Raw genomic sequence first — 19,347 nt, 5'->3', positions numbered from 1 at the left:
GGGAATCTATTAGTGTTCCGTGATTGTGTGGGGCTTTCCGAGGAAGATAAAGAATATTACTGTTGTCACATCGACCCTCTGTGTCTTCATTTGCATCCCGTTATGCAGTGGTACCTGTTCTGAGCACCTTCCTTTATATAGCCACGACTGTATTCTGACTCAAATATCCATCAGAAGGACCACTATGTAAAATACCAACTGCTTACAGTTTAATATATTCACCATTAGTGATTTTTGTTTTTCTCCCATTCCAATTGCGGGAAATGTTTATTAGAAGTTTTTCAAGATAAATGTATGCAAAAGAAAATGCAAAAAATGTTGAAGGTTCATAGCTGAGTTTCAGGATTATTTTAGTCTTTTTTTTTGAGATTTTAGCTTTCATATTTTTTTTAAGGTATGTTAATGGAAGGCTGTTTTGGTATTTTTATTATGCGGTGTAACGCTAGAAGATTGTTCCAGTAATATTGCATCCAGAAAGAATTTACGGTTTAGGGAAATGAAGCTACAAGTTCAGGTTGGATACTTTGTTAGACATTTAAGTGTAAAGTAATATGTGTGTCTTCACCATTAAACATCTGCAAGTGGGGGTTTCTGCATGCGGGGGTCTGCATTGTCTGTCTGCATGCGGAGGTCTGCATTGTCTGTCTGCATGCTGCCATAACAGCCAACTTTTGTTTTTGGCGTTGCAGTGTAACGCTGTAAACGATCGTTATAAATATTTGGATTATAATATAAAGCTCCCCACCAGCCCATGACGGGCCATGAGGTTTTGTTGTTCCTCATCTCTGATTATGTCGACCCCTCCCATCTGTGTGCACGTCGTCTCCTACACTCTGAGGGCACGCCGTGCAGATGAGCCACCCGAATAATCTGTCCTAAATGTGCGGCTCTTTGGCTATGCATCCTGTGCTCGCTTCACTGCGTCCTGCCTGCCTGCTTTCCAACTTTGGGTGGATGTGGATTTATGAGTGAGTGTCATGGATGCGTTTTGCTGAAAATACAGAAAGATTATATGAAACATTAATCTACTTATGTTCACTGTAGTTATTAGCAAGCATTTTACTGTAATAACAATGATTTAGTCAAGCAAAGCTTTGTCATCTCAGTCAGATGCATTACACAATGAAATGAAATTATGTTCCCGCTGAACCCAAGGTGCAGCATTCACGACAGGACAGACATTACAGTGCTAAAGACAGAGTTATGGAATTATTTATGTAGTGTAAAATGTTTCCTGTGCTGTTATCAGTAATTTAAGGGGAGGGGAGACTGAGGGGTGAGTACTGCCTATTTAAAGATGGCTGACTGTGTATATGCACCTCCCTGAGGTCGAGTGCAGATATCCCAGCTGTTTCGGATCTCATCTAAGATGGTGTTGAGCTGGGACGCTTGCTGGTGTAGTGGCCTCTCATTGTGGTGCCTGAGATGTATCCCCGCTGAGCCGCGCCAAAGTTCTCCTGCCCATGAAGGGCTGCCCCGTGCCGCCCGTCGCTATTTTCCGGCTTTCTTGATTTGTGTATCGCGGGAGGGTGTCGGACCGGAGGCCTGGGATGGAGCGAGCCGGCAGCGCACAGTGAAGTGGGCTCCTTGTTCCACCGTGACGCACATTCCACCGACGTGTGCTGTAACTAACGTTTTGTCTGCAGAGAGGAGGTCCTGTGATGCACAGAGGCCGTTTAGCGGGTTGTAGCTATTAGCCTGTAGAACTGGGATGTACGTAACAGCTCAGACGTGAATCTTTCTGTGGTCTGTGAACTCATGCAGGTTCATGGGGATCCCCGCCAAAGTTTATTAGTCGGCCTGGAAAGTGGCTGATTATTTGCTAGCTAATGTCTCTAGAAATGTCTTTCCGTAAACAGGCTTATGGAAATCCCACCCCCCCCCCCAACCCTGAATGCGAAAACGGCTGCCAATTCCCAGCCAAATTAGTCCCTTCCACTGACGTTTTTTATGAGTAAACTAATTACTAATTACGCGACTGGTTTGCGAGCCCGTGCCCGCTCGCTGGCCTTTGTGATTTTAATTGTTGTTATCTTGAAGGATGGCGCTGCGTAATTCCACCAAGATGCTCATGGATGGATGGGAGATGAATAATTTATCATCTTTATAAAAATGCTCTCAGCGTGCGCGGGTGCAGAGGGATTGATGGTGGTGGAGGCGAGCCACTTTCCCAGGCTTTCATTAGGGCCCCGTTGTCACGTGCCGGGTTGCGTGCCAGTGAGCCACCAAGAGCGCTCACGGCCAAGCAACTAATTACTCTCTGCGACGGGGCCGGTACTGATGCATCCATCCTTTTCGCGTGGCTCCCCGAAGATGAGAGAGTGTCGGAGGCTGCGCCCCTGCGTTTCTCGGGCACCTCTGTGGACACCCAGTGATGATTTTTGTAGATGAATGTAGGGAGCTGGCATGATGAAACGTAGGCTTGCATTTAGGGGCCTATCACATGCGAACATATCTCTGCCATTGTGGCTTAGCAAGATCCTCCCCCCCTTCTCCCTCCTTCTCCTCCTCCTCCTCCTTTTTCCCTTGCCGAACACCCGACTGCAGCAAGGAGAGAAGTTCAAAGGGGCCGGCACTGATAAATAAAGAATGACTCGCAACAAAGGCAGTGATGGTGGTGTGTTGTGCTGAGAGCTCCGCGTTTGATGTTTTAATGCGTGCTGCTCTCTGGGCTGCCCGAAAGACTCTTTGCCCTTGTAGGTCACACGGCACCCGCTCGCTCCTTATTTATTAAAGCACCACAGTTGTTTTCATTCAAAGGATTTGTTAGCGTGTGCTTATAGTTTTCACTCCTGCAGAAAATGCATCCTTGAACGTCACCAAGGAAATGCACGCCCCCGATTCGGGACTGTTGAGGATGCATGGTAGAACCGTCCTCCGCAGTGGCCTGGTGAACTGTTGAGGTTCCAGAATTTCTGTTTGGCTTTAAGAAGGAATGTTCATTCTTTAGCTGATTCGTGCTGGTTTCTGTTCTTTGGCTAACTGTGTGTTTGTGGCCCTATCATCTAAAGGACTGTCTTCTAACCCTAGCTGGGGTGGTCGGTACGCGTGTGCGGGCAACATGCATGCCTAACCCTACCCAGGACAGTGCAAGAATGATTTAATAAGTAATTAAAGAAAAATAGTACTTAACCCAGCAGCCAGTAAATTCTGAGAGCTCAGCCACTCTTTTACTGCAGCATAATTAACATTTTTTGGCCTTGCAATGAAGTATGCAGACATAAAGATGTGCCCATCAACGGAAATCTCCGGCAGCCGTTAAACTGATTTGTGCAGCCCAGGCTCCTGGGCCCTGTTGCGCATTAAAAAGTTACTTGCAGTTCAGCGGGGTGAGACGTGCATGCTGGAGGACGCTGCCGCCACGGCAAACGTCGCAGTAAATCAGCACCTGCGGTGAGGTGGAGCGCTTGCGCGTAGGCATGCAATGCACACCACTGTGTAGCAGGGGCAAGTCCAGGCGTCCATTGGGGGGGGTGGTGTTCTTGCTGCGGTCTGAAAACATGAGGCTCGCCAGTCAGTGGGGTTGGCGAGTTAAGGTAACCCCCCCCCCCGTGAACCGTGAATACAGATTCACCTTGTTTTCTTTGGGCTTTCTCATAAATGTTGGAACGGTTCTGTTTAATATGTGGGAGAAACCATTCACTGTAATTTACTTTGACAAATGAACCCCCCCCCCACCCCTGCCCCACCCCGCAAGATGAAATGAGTTCTTTAAAAATAAGCAAGCTAAGAAAGTGAGGGTGGGGGGGGGGGGGGGGGTCGGGCAGTGAAATCGTAATGGCAAAAAATGTGTTTCGCTATGTTGTGTTATGCCTTAGGGGCAAAATGTAATGAATATTTTAAGAGATTATTTTGATTAAATTTCTCCGTCTAAATAGGGTAATATTTTACGGCGGCAGCCGTTAGTCGGTGATTCCGTGCTGCCGTCATTAAAAGTTAACACTTTCCGGGTCGCGGAGCCAGCCCGCATCATTTACCAGCCCCGTGTGATGAAAGGTGTAGAGCGCAAGAAAAATGACGGGGGCCCCAGACATTGATGAATATTGGTAATGCTATCCGGTATTTGTAATGCCCCCCCCCTTCCCCCCCAACCCTGCCGGTGATGGAGGTGCCCTGCTGGGGGCCGAAATGAAGCTCGAGCCATCGCACGTGCGCCGGGGGGGGGGGGGGCTGATCACTCTGTCAGCGGTTCATTCCGCCGTGATCTATTCCGTTTCACCTTCGAGTTGAGGAGCGAGACCTGGGGGAGGGCTGGGCGGCTGGACGGGGTCTCCTCCTCCGGAAGGTGACATTGTTATTTTCAAGGACGTCCCAGAGTCCGCGGCAGTGCACAAGGAGGCCCTCGTCCCTCTCCGGCTTCCTCCTGCCTGCCACACAGCTAATCGCTAACACATTGCTCTCTCTGTACTTCCCCCCCCCCCCCCCCCCCCCAAACACAGCCGTCCCCGTGACTTCTGGCGCCTGGACTACTGGGAGGATGACCTTCGGCGACGGCGGCGTCTCGTCAGGAACCCGTTCGGGTCGTCGCACTCGGAGGCGGCGCTCCGGGATGCCGAGGAACACGGTCAGTCCCCATGGAGACGGCGGTGTGCAGCCGGCCATAAAAATTAGAGCTACAGTTGCCATAAAGTTTTTACTGCACCCTGAGACACATTAAAAAAAAAAAAAAAAGAAAGAAACAAAAAAAACATTACCTCTTATCGGTTTGATTAGTTCAGATTTTCAGGTAGGACTCTCTTGTAGGGTTGTTGCCATGGCACTCATTGCCTTGGCTTAATCTTTGATAGTTTTCATTAATCGAATTGAACCCCCCCCCCACCCCTTGTTTTTCTGAGAAATGTTGGCAAAACGAAACTGCAAACATCTCCAAATTCTCGTATCGGTTTGCTCCCCGCATCCCGCACAGAAAGGTTAATTGGTGTTTTTAATGAGTTTAAAGTTCACCTTTAAAAGCGGCGCTCGCTGCTGTTGGAGTCAAAGCTACACTTAATTTTCGCATTTTCTGCCGAGCGCCGCTTTGATGCCGAGCAGCTCTCCGTCGTAAAGAGCGCCCACCGTAGCTCGGACACCTTTAAATGGAAGAATGTTGGTTCAGACTCTCAGGTAGGTATTTTGCTGTAAAATTCCACGACACACCGTGACCCTCGCCAGGGGCAGGGGGCACGCGACAGATGGCTGTAACATCAATTTCCAAACGTCTAATAAAATAATTTTCCCTTGTTCATCTCGTGGTAACTACAAAGAGAAATGTATAGCAACACACAGATTTTTTTTTTTTCCTATAACCATGCATAGAGCGTAGTGTTGTCCTTACTGCAATCATGAGGACATAGATGCCTGAGAAATTGTAGAACAGGTGCCACTGAGCGAAAACTTCATGTTTATGCTAGGAGGAAGCAACCGGCATTCATGGATATAGAGTTGCATGTTTAATTCATGGTTACTCTGCATGAATCATACCACTGTTACAAACTCCATTTCGACAGACATTTAGCAGAACAGAACCTGCGACTGGCAGGTTTCGTTTCAGCTAGTTTTTAATTCGGTAACATTATCGTACTCCATGAGCTAGACTAAGGCCTTTCCATGCTGGTCAGTACGTCCTAAACACTAATAATACCGTACGATCGCAGAAAAATGCTAACAGATTAGTGTGGCCTGATACAGGGACGGATTATGGGTTGTGTGGGCCCCTGGGCAAAATGTTCGTGAGGGCCCCCACCACCAGCACCAACACCACAACCACCACAATTCAAGGGCCCTTGGCAGCCAAACGCCCTCCCTATAGGGTCAGGGGCCCTTCTAGGCAGAGGATCAAAGAATGTAGGCCCTCTAAAATAGACAAACGAAAATACATTGTTGATAAGCGTTGCAAATTGTTTTGGGCTAGGGGCCCCACGGGCCCCCTGCACCACAAGGGCCCCTGGGCAGCAGCCCCACTGGCCCGGTCTGTAATACGTCCTTGGCCTGATGAGTGCTGGGCAGCTGCTATGGAACGTGAAGCTGAGGTTGACCTCAGCGATGGTGTCGCAGTCCCAAGATGACCCTACAGCAGCACAGTGAGCTCAGCACTGACATCTACTCAGCCATCGCCTGGCAGGACTCCATGCAACAGATGGACAGATAGTTAGCAAACGTGTTCACTGTTATGTCATAAAGGGCAATCGTTACTGTTCCTTTACCTGCAGAAATAAAATGGTTTTCCTTCTTTGGCTTCATTCAGTGTTTTTTAAAAAAAATTTTTGAGTGGGTGCACAATGGCCCTCCGTCATATGGCTGTCCACACACACAACTTAGTCAGAGTTTAGTCAGAGTACCAACACCGTCTTTCCCAGTTTCTGCTTTAATTGCATTTGTGCTGCTGCCCTTCCAAGATGTGGGGCTTCTTGCCAGCTTAACCTATTGCACTCCCCAATAAAGAGCCATTTCTGGGGGAAAGTGTCCGTGATATGTCACGAGACACCCCCCCCCCCCCCCCCCCCCCCCCCCCCCCCCCATTCGTGTGACACCGTCTCCCCGAGATGAACGACCGGCCTGACAGAAGTCAATAAGAATGTGATCTAAAAGCAATAAGCGCTCCAGAAAGCGGCATCCTCTGAGACCTGCCGGGGTCCTAATGGTGGTAATGTGCAGCTGTAGGGGGTGCTGGAGGCTGGCAGTCTTGCATTGGCCCCTTTGCACTTGGCTGTCCGAGAAAGTGCCCGTTTGTTTCATCCCGGGTAGCAGACTTGGCTTATTTAGCTTCGTTACAGTCTTGCTTGCTGCTATGTCAGTTCTTTGCCCCCCCTCCCCATGGGCTGATGATATGTGATTTTATAATCGGTCTGTCAGATCAGTCTCAGGAATTAACTGAGTACCGGATTTTTATAAATTCTGTCTAAAAATGCTCACGGATTTGAAACGATTACAAAATGAAGAGGGCATAAGCGGTGTTGCCTGTAAACGCTTCGGGCACGGTAAATAAGCGGTAGTCTCAGAATTAAGCGGGAAATTATTTCTCGTCTGGCAAATTAGACAGAATTAGGTAGGACGGTTCTGTGTTTGACATAATGCAAACATAGAGGTTTCTCAAATCGCAATATGATGTTTGTCTTTCAGTTCGCCGTTTTTAAACGTTTCCATCTTCTGTTGCGTTGCGTCTTTTGTTGCGAGTCCGCCTACATCGGAAAGCAGAAAACAAAGGAGTGTGGATGTTTTCAATAGAGGTCGCGTCTGGCTCTACCCGTTTTCATCAGCTGGACCTAAGAAGTGGAAAGTTTGGCTTAAAAATGCCGAGGAGCAAACGTAAATGAATGTAGTCGGTATTTAACGTGACTTGGGGCTACTGGTGAAAGCGCTTCACAGCCCGAATCCATTCGCTTTGTATTCTAAATGGAAAATAATAAAATACCCCGCATTACGAATGTATCTGAACGTCGCCCTGCCTTTGTTCTTCCTGTAAAAAGACGGCAGTCTATTATTACTGGTTTATTACGGCGTGACCCCGCCCCGTTCAGAATGGTCCGCTCGTGGAGTATGCACTCAGGTACAATCGTGTTCACTCATGGCTGGCCAGCAACTTCACAACAATTTACATTATAAAGCCCCGAGCGAGGCGCTTGTGTGGGGGCTAGGAATATATTTATGGCTGAAAAGAGCCATCTTTTCTGGGGATTGATTCGGCCGGGATGAAAGGCTGTAGAGCAGACGTGGCAGAGTAAATACCTGAAGACTAATGTCTCTGTTGTGACAATCGATACCTGCCCCGTGACCACGCTTCTGGCCGCGCGCTTGTTAAAAACAAATTTGTTAATTCTGACAATTTAATTGCCCCGCCTCACTCTGGCTTTAGTAGCATATAAATGAGTATTTGAATCACTCGGTCGGGAAGGGGGGACATATAACAGCGTAATGTAACAGGTTTTCTTTAGATCTGTGCCAAGCCGTGGAGGAATGACATGGTTTCAGGTGTGCTGCCGTGTATATTTTGTGTTTCCTTAACCATAATCGATCACTTCGAATTTTCCCCAGTTCAAGTCAAGATTCGGTATTTCAGCACTTTTTGAAGCTGTATACCAACGTGTTATGAAAAGAAAAAAAAGTTGTACACTCGCTTGTGTTTGGCTTTGAGCAATGAATTAAACTAAAAACTGTAGGCCTATTTATTATCGGCTGGTAAGATAAATATCCATCTCTCTTCAGAGAACTCTTTAATTAGTTTGCTTAATGCAAGCTACTGTACCGCTAACATGAAAATCTGGGTTACTTTTCATCAGGTCTGCCCTGTCGCCTTATTGTCAGTGTTACAGCTGTGTAGTAAGGGTCATAAGTTTCGCCGAAATACTTTAAAAAGCAACCCGCGTCAGTTTTCAAAAACAGCTGACTCAGGCTACAGTGTTGCGCTTGGAGAATGTGGTTTTGTCTAAATGTTTTTCTTGCACTAAATAATTGGCAGTATATACAGTGAAAATAATTATGCTTAAAAGCAGCATTCGTAAGACCCATCGACGTGGTTGCTGTTTATCCTTTGACAGATGTACTTGTTTCCATCTGTCACTTAATTGCGGTTTTTCTTGATTAAACTCACAGGTGAAAGTTAAACCGGAGGAATCACTCAGTGTTTTCTTACTGAATGTACAGCTTCATGCTATTGGATTTGCTATGGCACTCTCCAGAATAACCGCAGAAATATACAAAGAAGGTATTTACGGGCATTGAAATTAAATATTAGCTTTGCATAGCTTAAATATGGTTGATCTTGCGTTTATCTGACTAACATTAATAACGTCCTAAGCAACGCGCCCACGTGACGCATTGAATAGTAATACGTTTTTTTTAAAAAGTCACTGAAATAAATAAATAAAATAAATGTGATTTAAAAGAACGCGAAAATTACGTGTGCACTCCCACTGCCACGGAAAATACGGCTGAAAGAGAAAGGTAGAATATGTGGCAGGTGTCTATCGATATTTAGCGCCCACACAAATAACGTGTATTCGAATGAGTCCTTTACGGGAATCACGGACTTGCATAATATATATTAACATTTCGGAAAGCTTATTTTAATTACTTGCGATAAATTATCCTTTGAAAAACAAAAATTTATTAACTTGTGTAATTTATTTTATGCCCAGTCCGGATAGCAATGTTGACCTATAGATATTCTTTTTCGGGGCATACTAGGGCGCCTAGAAACGCAAGACAGCTGAAAATTTTCCCTTTTCTTTATTTATTAACTTTATTATTTGCCACGAGATTGTGGCGATGCTTTAGCCTGGCGCTCTATGAGATCGCCGAAGCATGTGGTATGTATTAGGAAGCTGGTAGTAATTTCACTGCTGCTAACTAAAAATTCTCAGGGGGGGCTTAATTACAGGAAGGCCATTCTAAATATCAGTGAGCCGCATATTTTCCAAGACAAGACATCTTTTCAGCTTGGTTTTTAACAGTTTTTAGTCTCCACTTATGAAGTGCATTTTTTTTAATGAAAATAAATGCTGCTCAACAGAAGTGAAGCCGTTCACGAGCCCAGCTGGACTGGTGATTGGGCTCGTGTTTCCCTGCGGTGTGTCCCTACCTGTGCGCCCTTATCAGGAAGCCGCGAGGTTGTTTATACAAGAGAAGCGTTACGTCGGACGCGAACAGTGGACTGTTTCAGCGGGTCACACTGTACCCCGCCCGGGAACCAAGTCTTCTGTAAATGTTTGCGGATTACCGTTTTCCTTAAATAATCCATTCGGAACCTCAAGTCATGTACGGTTGAAATCAAAAAAGTAATGAGCAAAGAACTTCCCGGGCTGTGTTGGTATATGTTTGGCACGTGGCACTGGGTATAGGTTAGCTAGAAATACAGTATTTTCCTTTAATTAGCCTCGATGTCCTAAATGTATATACACACACATGTTTTTAAACGTGAATTCTTTCTAATAATTTGAAATGCAAGTACTTTGAATGCGAGTAAAATTAGATATAATAAATGTGTTATTTAATGTTTCGTTATATGAATTACCGCCTGTATACTGTCAAAGCGTTAATTCAAGTGTTAAGCTTTCTTAATAGAAATTTATTAGGATTTTTGAACTTTGGAGAAAAATTGAAGAAAGCAGTCTTTTGTATTACGGCACGGCAAGTAAGCTCCTGCTGTGAAGGTTAGTTTTAGGCTTTACGCAGATTTCAGTGTTATTAATAGGGACGCTTTATAGTCAAGGCGGTAATTCGATTTGTAAACCGAGAGGTTCATGCGACACCGTTTTTCTCGTTTGTCTTATAAGTGATAAAATCGGAAATTTCGCTAAAGAAATTGTGCAAACCAGTTATAGATTGATATCAACGAGAACCTGTGGCGCCACATATTTTGACGTTGTATATATATCGTATATGGTTATTACCGTTTAATACTGATGACTGCAGATCGAATTATTAAATACACAATAATCTCCCATTTGTATTATAAACAAACACCATCAACTTTCGAATTATTATTGAATAAAAATTGTAATATTTGTAATATAATCGTATTTTTATATGGATAATCAATGCAGAACTAAATATAGCCGTACAACAAAACACAGAATGCTTAAAAATAATACAGTATTAATGTTTTACCATCTGAAACACTTCTTTTAAAACAGCTCTTCAAATAGGAAAACCTCCATATCTGTTATACGGTCTCCATTTTTTCCAAATATAAAATATAGACTGACTTCTATGAAAAGCGGAATGTTCCGTGCTGCAAAAGACATGCCAGTTTATGTAACAGTAATTTCCCTTTATAATTATTGTTGTCCAATACTTATGATTGATTTGTTTTTGCATACTCACATGCGAATATATTGCTGTTAAATGCTAAAAAGGCAGCGTCGACTCCCGCTGACTCGAATGTTTTTTTTCTCTCCCTTGTTTAAGTTCCCGAGGAAGATGTCCTCAAACCCAAGCAGTCCATCAAGAATCATGCTCTGGGAAATCAAAACTCGGAAAGTGAGATATTGTTGGATGGGGACGATGATACCCTCTCGTCCTTGGAGGAGAAGGAATTGGAAGCCGTAACAGGTAAAGCGACTCGTTTATGTCAATAACGCATGCAGAGCGGCGGTCGCTACTCGGGCCTGTATTGGAGCCTTCGGGTAATATCGCGACTCTGAATTGTGTTGGCCATTAACAATGATAACTTTGTCTCATTACGATTTTGCGGCCATTTAAGGTGTTCCAGTGTCCTTTGTGTGGGCTTAAGCTTGGCGAGTTTTTTCTACAATTTCTCATTGACTAATCCTCCACGCATGTTGTACTGTTAGCCTGATTAAATGACATTGCATTAATGGAATTCGAGAATACATTAATTTGAATCCCAGAAAAAAACTCCTTTATGAGTTGAACATGAAATGTTTGTAAAAACGTGCACGACGCGTTAATGATTTTGTTGGTATTAATCTGACTAATCTGCTTATTCGGAGTTTGTCTGCGGTATCCGTTTGTACCCGTGACATCTAAAGGCAGCAGTGATAGCGTGCATGTTCTTATGAATCGATGAATAAAAACACTCCGCGAGAATAAATGCAGGTTTGAATGGAATTACTTCTCGTGTTGTAGTTTCCCGTCACCGCGACGTTTAATGTATTTGTGTTATTATTAACGGCGTAATTGATAAGCCACAGCTTGATCACGAAATAAAAATGACTGAAACTAACAGTCGAGCACAACACTGACAGCCTTCTGGTTGTCTATCTAGCTACCAGCCTCTGTTAGTGCAGACGTATAAGTTTAAAAAAAGAAAAAAGTAAATTATCTCCACTTATAAGTGAACACACTGTGGTTTTGTATGTGCTCTCTGCTCCGCTTACATTATGCTCGTTTAAAATGATTTATATGTCCTGTTTTGTGTGGGGAAATGCCTTTTGAAGCATGCATTCTGTTTAATTCACAAAACAAGGAGAATCGAATATGATAAACGACGGTTAGAAATGTGCATTATATTGGATATCTTGTTTGTAGAGGCCAGTTTGACGTTGAGTTGTTACGGTGCATTGTTAAAATTCTTTAAGATGTGTTATTAGACAGCTCAATCGGATCGCAGTCTTTCCCGTTTCGCAGCGGTCGCCGCAATGGAGGTTCTCCACGCGCGCAATTGCACATCGTGTCCAGTGACGATGTTGCTGTACGACGCCGGGCCGTAGGACGAAGGGAATCCGGCTGCATTTCTTGTCGTTGCTGAAACTTTAGGTTTCGACTTTCGCGGCTGTCCTTTCCTACAGTTGAAAGAAGGACGGAGAAGGCATTTTTCTTAAAACTGCAGCGCGTGCAGAATCTCACATGGCAAGGGAGGACTGTAAATAAATATCTGGGGTTCCCTTCTCTCGTGAGAGCGTGCATGGTAAAAATCAGACAGGATTGGGTAAGCGCGTATAATGCCCAGCTGCAAATACAGTTCATCTGGCTGTTTATGATCCCGGGAAAATCCTACAGCAGACTCCCCTGAGCGACGCGCTCTCATTGTCATACTTGGCATAAATTAAGATTGATGAGAGATTAAACAGACACCATACCTTTACTCCAGAAAATCAATGTGAATTGATTGACAGTTTATTTTATCTGACAGGACCTTCAGGATCTTTCATTACGCGCGCGCAAACATTTCTACTGTTCGAGCGCTGCGTTTTCTTCCTGTATGTATTTATCGCATTAAAATATTTGCGTTTTCTGCGTTTAAATGAAATTAAACATATTTAAACAATTACATTTTAAAGGGATATTTTTCTGCATTGAAGGTGAAAAATATGTAGGCCTATCGTTACGGCTGATGATGCTAATAATGCTAGTAATAATCTTTATTACTAGTGACATGTTTATATTTAGAGATACGTATCTTAAAAACTATTTAGCCCGTAAGGATATTCAATTTGGGTTTATCAGATTTCCATTATCAGATCTTGTCCTGCATTATCGAAGCATGCTTTGACGGTTTGTTGTATTGTTGCAGGCTTTGAAAAAGGCAAACACAACCATTAGCAGTCCTTGGCGTTGTCTTTGTGTTTTTGTGTAGTCTTGCGGGTTCCGTTGTAGCTTCAAACAATAGCTGTTTTAAGTGTCTGCGATGTGGTGCAGTAATGTCTTTTATTTTTGAGCATCCCGGTTCCTTTTGACCGTCTTTCAGGCCCAGTAAACTTGAGCACCAGTGCGCAGCTGGTTGCCCCCGCGGCGGTGGTGAAAGGGACCTTGTCCATCACGGCATCGGAACTCTACTTCGAGGTGGATGAGGAGGATCCTAGCTTTAAGAAAATCGATCCAAAGGTAAGAGACCGTTTAACTCATCGACACAAAAGCTCGACATAGTGTGAAACGAGTATTTTGATATGCATGAAAGCATATAAAAAGAAATATCATGTTAGACCACCACCCCCCCCCCCCCCCCCCCGAAAGAGAACAATTCGCATTAAAAACAAAACTATAATATACACACACACATACATATGTTTGTATATGTGTGTAATATATATATATTATATATATACTGTAATATTTAGAACTCTATAATATGACACTTGGGACACACATTTTGCGAATGCTTGCTATTAATGAAAATAATGTAATTTCGTGTCCTTATGCTACAACATCTTTAAAAAAATGGGAAGCACTAATCGGGAAATATTATTATAGTGCTGCAAAACTACCATATCATTGGATGCCTGAAATGATGCTCTAATTTTATACCTGGTTTAACGATTTTTATGTTCTGTTAGGATGACTACAGATACACTGAAATTGTAAGAGGGATTTCCCATGTTACAAGAAAAGGCCATTTAGATGCTATATTTAGATGGAACGCAGTCAGTTACAACAGTGCTGGATGTGGGTTGTTGTACTACCGGATTTTATTATGCAGACGCCCGTGTGGTCGCTTTCTCTTTCGTATAGTGTATCTGCGCGCGGGCCTACGGTATTCTCTTGAATTAGCTGAATATTTCCATTCTTTTTGCACGACCGGTAACACATCACTGTTACGGGCACTACTTTGAATTCAAATTTTGGTTTAACATTAATTTAAAATATTTCTGTGACCTGTAGAAATAAAACGTATATTATTATTCCTGTTCTGTTTTTCGTACAGCTTAATACTGCACATGTAAATACTGACTCGAGTTTTCAAAAATCCCATAGCTTCATTTGCGTAATGAGAACAGTCGCTTTGCGTTAATTTGTTTAAATGATTTATTTATAAAACCAGAAGTTTCAGTGGTTACTTAAATTACGGACTGACACTGAAAACTGCCGCAAAAATAATAAACACGATATGACATTATTTCACCCTAAACACTCTAAGGATGAAATTATTCGAAATTTATTTGATTATCAGTGTCATAAGTTGTAAGTACTTAGATTTCAATTAATTACAACAAAAATTAGTTCTTCCATTTTAAAGCTATTATTTTGGCTGGCTTAACTTTAGCCTCATATTTGTGTAAAAATTAATTGAAAGGGGATTAGTTTACCCATGGATTCAACCAGTCTCGTAGGCCTAAATAATTTTAACGCTTAAAAATTTAATTGAATACGTCAGCCCGCGCTACAAATTGACTGTTTGAATTGACAAGCAACATGTTATTCTTCGGAATATTCTCGGCATGTCACTGCTGAGCATTTTAATTCCCTGTTATCTATACTACTACAGAATAATAATAATATGCCTAACCTGGATTTAACATGTTGCAATTTAAGCGGCTAAAATAACGATATGAATTATTACATTGCTCTAACGGATGTGTTAAAAATGAGATACTCAGATTTTTTGTTTTAAATCAGCAATTCGATGCTTATGACACGGATAAAACCACAAAGCTGCTTAAGTGAATTAAAAGATTTCACGTTGGTTTTGCTTAAATTTCACACTTTAAAACGAGCAGTTGCGTTAAAATCAGGTGTTCAAGTAAAGACAACGCCGAATTACAATGGCATTCCGTTTAGGTTTTATTAACATCTCAGCTTTAGCTCACATGATCAAAATTTGAACTTGGCACTCTACATCATTTTTTTTCTTCATTTTTGCATTAGAGTTTTATGCATATATTTAAATAAAAGGTTCTTCACTTTGTGAAAACATTCAAAACCAAACGACAGAGAGAATACGTTTCTTAAAAGGTACCTTAACTTTCTTGCAATGTCCCCTTAGCTTCTTAGCAAAAGACTTTTCACATTATTTGGAGAATCAAAGGATCTCGTATCGAGCGCGCTTAAACGAAAGTGTGCCCGCAACGTCTCTCAGCACTACCCGGAATATTTTCGCTGGGTTATTGTCTATAATTTGTCCAAACTTTTGGCATTGGTGAGAATCTCTCTCGCGAGTCTCCATGTCTGTTTTGCTGCAGCTTCCAGAGCCGAATGAGGTTTCCCTTGAAACAGGTCCAAGTTTGGTAAGAAGTAATGGGGGCATCTGCGACACTGCAAGCACGAGATAAGCTGCAGGAGAATTCCGTTCAGCCGGTCGCCGAGGCACGATTCGTCCCAGTCGGTCTCCCGCGGATGTTTCTCGCATTCATACAGGAGCAAGGTCTTCATGTGGTAGTTATTGAGTGGCTGTCCCGGCAGCTCGAGGTGACGGTCGCGCAGCGTCTTTAGGATAGACAAGCATTTCTTCCTGCAGCCCGCCATCAGGAGCCTGTTTTCGGCTTCGCTGAACTGCAAGACCCAGGCGTCGCTCTCGGCGGAGCTCTGCTTTCCGGTTAACGAGTAGCACTCTTTAGAAAGCAGATTGAAACCTTCGGCTTTGACCTCTGCCACCCGATTAGGACCCGGCCAGGGGATGTGAGGCATGGGCCACTGCGCCGCGCTTCTAGGCCAGATGCCGGTGCATTTGAAAGCGGGGGTGATCTGAACGACGTACCTCTCTCGGATCCTTAGTTTCACTTCGCTGGTGTCTGCTACCATCTTGACAACGTCACGGTAGCTGCATTTATCCACGGCTTGTGCCACCAGAGTCTGAAATCTTGATCTGATCTTTCGAGCCGAGAGGTACCCCGAGGCAGTGATGAACTCTACCCAAAGTGACATGCTTCTTTTGCGCCCGTCGCTCAGCTTTAAGACTGCGCATCCCGGCAGGGACCCATCATCCACAAAGTTGAAAACACCCATCTGGTTCAGGTAAAGCACCACTTCGAACTCATTCGGGGAGATAACCTCCATCCCCTCGTAACGTGCCTCGATCTCACTCAAAGAGCTGATGAATCGCGGCTCCTGCACCTCGACCTCTTTCAAGACGTCCGATACCACCTTGCATACCTCCCGGATAGTCTTGGCGATGGCCGCTTTACGAGCCTGACACCTCTCGTTGTAGTATTTGTTGAGCTGGTAAACAAGCTTCGCCTGTGTGGCTATCATGTTTGGGCAGAGGTCCGGGCTGTATACCGGAGTATCGCAGTACGTTGACGGATCCAATGCTTACCGGGTAGCCAGAGGCAAGCGCTTCAGACTAATGAGAAAATAAGGTTACAACTCCCCCCCCCCAAAAAAAGGCAGAGCAACACCGGGTGGAGGTTAATTGTGGGAAGAAATTATGCGCGCCAAAAATATCTGACGGATGCGTCCAGTGAAAGCGGCGAAGCGGGTCAGTGCGATTACTGTCCTCCTTTTTGGCTGTATGCGCTAAAAGGCGAAAGGCTGGCGGCGATCAGTCATCTCTCACACTCTAGTCCCGTGTAACTGCGCCTTATTAAACCTTGTCTGCTTGTTGTCCGGACTCAGTTGGGAGTGCTTGGAGTTTAGTTTATGAATGGTCCGTAAGCCCGAGTGAAAGGGGGTCGGGCTTTTCGTCCTGCAATCAACTGCTGAGCTGTCAGAGGAAGCAGCCAATCACCGGCGCACCTTTAAACACGCCGCGCCGGAGAGTCACTTTCCCCGCTGACATCCTGCGCCGTGCGTCGGCGAAGCCGGGTCAGGGGACCAGCCTTCAGAGCGGCGAGGGATCACCGCTTTCCAACATAGGCTTTAGCTATGTTTGTTTCATTTTTTTACAACAACATAGATATTTTTGTATTTGAAATCTGCTGTATTTTCCCATAGATATGCCGTGCTCTGTCTCTCAGTACTGTGTACGGAAGCTGAGCATGCAACACAAACGGCGCATCACCTGCGCTGTCTGCGAGTTTTTTTTTCTTCGCATAAAACACCAATAAATACATAATTTTTATTTTCATTTCTTTGTTTCCCCCATTTCTCTTTTGAATTTAAAATGCGGTTATACCGAAGAGTGTTGCCTCCGGAGATTTTGCAGATTTATTAAAGGTTTATCATAAAGATGTTTATTTTGCCAGTCCTGCCGCACTTCATAATTCCTATTATATATGTTCTTATTATTATAAATTTATTTTTTCCGAATATACGTACGACAAAACCGTCCTTTTCTTGTATAGCGTGTGAGTGGTAATTGCGGCAGAGATGACTGTAATCAGCAGGAAGGCGCGTCCAGCTTCAGGTTAGATGCGCCGTTTTACTTCGTAACAGAAGGGCGTTTTTTTCTGCTCTGCCAGTTTATTCAGTGCTGTTTACTTCGGCGTGTGAGTCCTCTGTTTTACCCCCCGAGCGTTTTAGAGTATTTTATGCTAGTTCGGGAAATTTATTGCTACGAAAGGAGTATTTGAAATCCTGTCTATTTTTTTTCCTTTTTGGTCAGTGCCCTAGTTTCATGGCTGTACAGTAACAACCGCACTGCACAATATACTGATTCATTTTGTCTGCTGTGTCGTATGTCGCCTTACGGAACAACTTTTGTTGTTTGAATTAGGGAATCGAGATTAACACAATATTGTATTAAAGGATTGAAGGTCATAAACACGAGTCTTCCATTTAACATTGGAAGGTTGTTTTGCGAGTATTTTACTGATTTTATATATCTAATTTTACCGCTCCCTTTAGTTTTTTTAAATGTAAAGTGTAGGATATTGTGAAATAAGCGCGGTTCGGTCACGCATTAATATGCATTGTCATTTTGTTAATTTATTTATGATAAAATGCATGAAAAAACACATTCTAGCAGCGCATGTGTTAAATTCGTGTATGTGTTTCTTACCAGAACTGATGTTTCTTAAAAATTACCATTTTTTTGCTTAATACACTAATGACCTTTTCATGCATTTTTAATGCGATTTATTTCTAGCGTATGAATGTAGTCATTGTGTCGCGTGTGCTAAGTTTGTGTTTGTGAGGTCTTTTGCATCAGTTTACGGTTTTAATATGATAATTATATCCGCGGTACAACTTGTCCGGATGAATAATTTATGTTGGTTTCGCCGGGACTGTAATGGAAGAGTCCGTGTCACCCCAGACATCATGTTTGATGACTTAAAAACCGATCACCGCAGCCTCCTGAAGGGCTCATTGTGGAAATGCGGTAAAGGCTGGCTGCCGTGTGGCGCGCGCACGGCACGGCGTGCCCAGTGAATGACACAAATAAATACCTGTTCAATGGAACCCATTTGAATTCAGTGCAAATTATCGATCTATTTTCAGGGCTCTGCGCTGGCGCTCTTTCGGGCCTGAGTTAATGAGGCGAGCTTCTGGCGGTGCTTGTCGGTAACTTTATTACGCACTCCGGACGGGGTTTCAGATGAAGCGCGATCGTTTGTTTGCTGTTGTGCGTGTTAAAGGGCGATGCTATTAGCGGTCATTGTTCGGTATCAGTACGGTAGCTTAATGGGCTTCAGAGAGCAATTATACTATGTACTGAACTGAAGTGGCAAATGAGTATTATTTTGTGTCAAAAGTCGATTAGTTTTGTTGGAATACTTGTAAACAATAGTTAACACTACTTTATAAAATATTTTAACCAGTTAAATTACTAACAATTAGCGTTTCCCTATGCTGCTCTAGAAATTAAATGCGTTTGTTATGAGATGCTAATAGGATTGCGTGATAATTTTTTTTTTATCTTCGTAAACTGCTAGTATGGGATAAACACATATGAAATGAATTCTGGCCAGGACCTCCTGTAAACCTGACTGGAAGACCTGTAAACTCTCCTCCCCCTGATATTTTAATTGCTGAAAGGAGCTATCTCTGATATCCTTCATGAGCAATACACATTTGTATTCATACCGTTCTGGTGGCATTTCTGCTAACTATTGAGCAAATAGTTCCTTACACGAGGAAGATAATCGCTCGTGAGTTTATGGACACTGATCCCCTGTGGTCTGCCTTGCCTTGGTGCAGAACTCGGCTAGAATAAGAAATTCTGGTTCTGTTGGGACAGACGCACCCAGCAGAGTGTCTGCGCTGCTTCTGACGCCGACTTCATAGGGTTTGCAAACTGCACTTGCATCAGATTTACCCTCGCAGCCTTCGAGTCAAGGACACATGTCGTGCCACATTGCTCAGCTCTTATTTTCC

At 43.7% G+C, this 19,347-nt stretch overlaps 2 protein-coding genes across 2 annotated transcripts in view; one reads left to right on the top strand and one right to left on the bottom strand.

Moving 5' to 3' along the window:
* Positions 1 to 19,347, top strand: part of lrba (LPS responsive beige-like anchor protein) — a 153,132-nt gene that overhangs the window by 78,306 nt on the left and 55,479 nt on the right. The window contains 3 exon segments of the mRNA XM_048999706.1: positions 4,440 to 4,564; positions 10,885 to 11,028; positions 13,127 to 13,263. Coding sequence (XP_048855663.1) covers positions 4,440 to 4,564; positions 10,885 to 11,028; positions 13,127 to 13,263 — 406 coding nt within the window.
* mab21l2 (mab-21-like 2) lies at positions 14,914 to 16,982 on the bottom strand. Its single transcript, XM_048999821.1, has one exon. The coding sequence runs from the start codon at positions 16,342 to 16,344 to the stop codon at positions 15,265 to 15,267; it is 1,080 nt and encodes a 359-aa protein (XP_048855778.1). The 5' UTR covers positions 16,345 to 16,982; the 3' UTR covers positions 14,914 to 15,264.

This window comes from Brienomyrus brachyistius, unplaced genomic scaffold (genome assembly GCF_023856365.1).
Source record: "Brienomyrus brachyistius isolate T26 unplaced genomic scaffold, BBRACH_0.4 scaffold47, whole genome shotgun sequence".
NCBI classification, from domain to species: Eukaryota; Metazoa; Chordata; class Actinopteri; order Osteoglossiformes; family Mormyridae; genus Brienomyrus; species Brienomyrus brachyistius.
The sequence above is the reverse complement of the archived record's forward strand: the minus strand, read 5'-3'. Positions and strand labels throughout refer to the sequence as shown.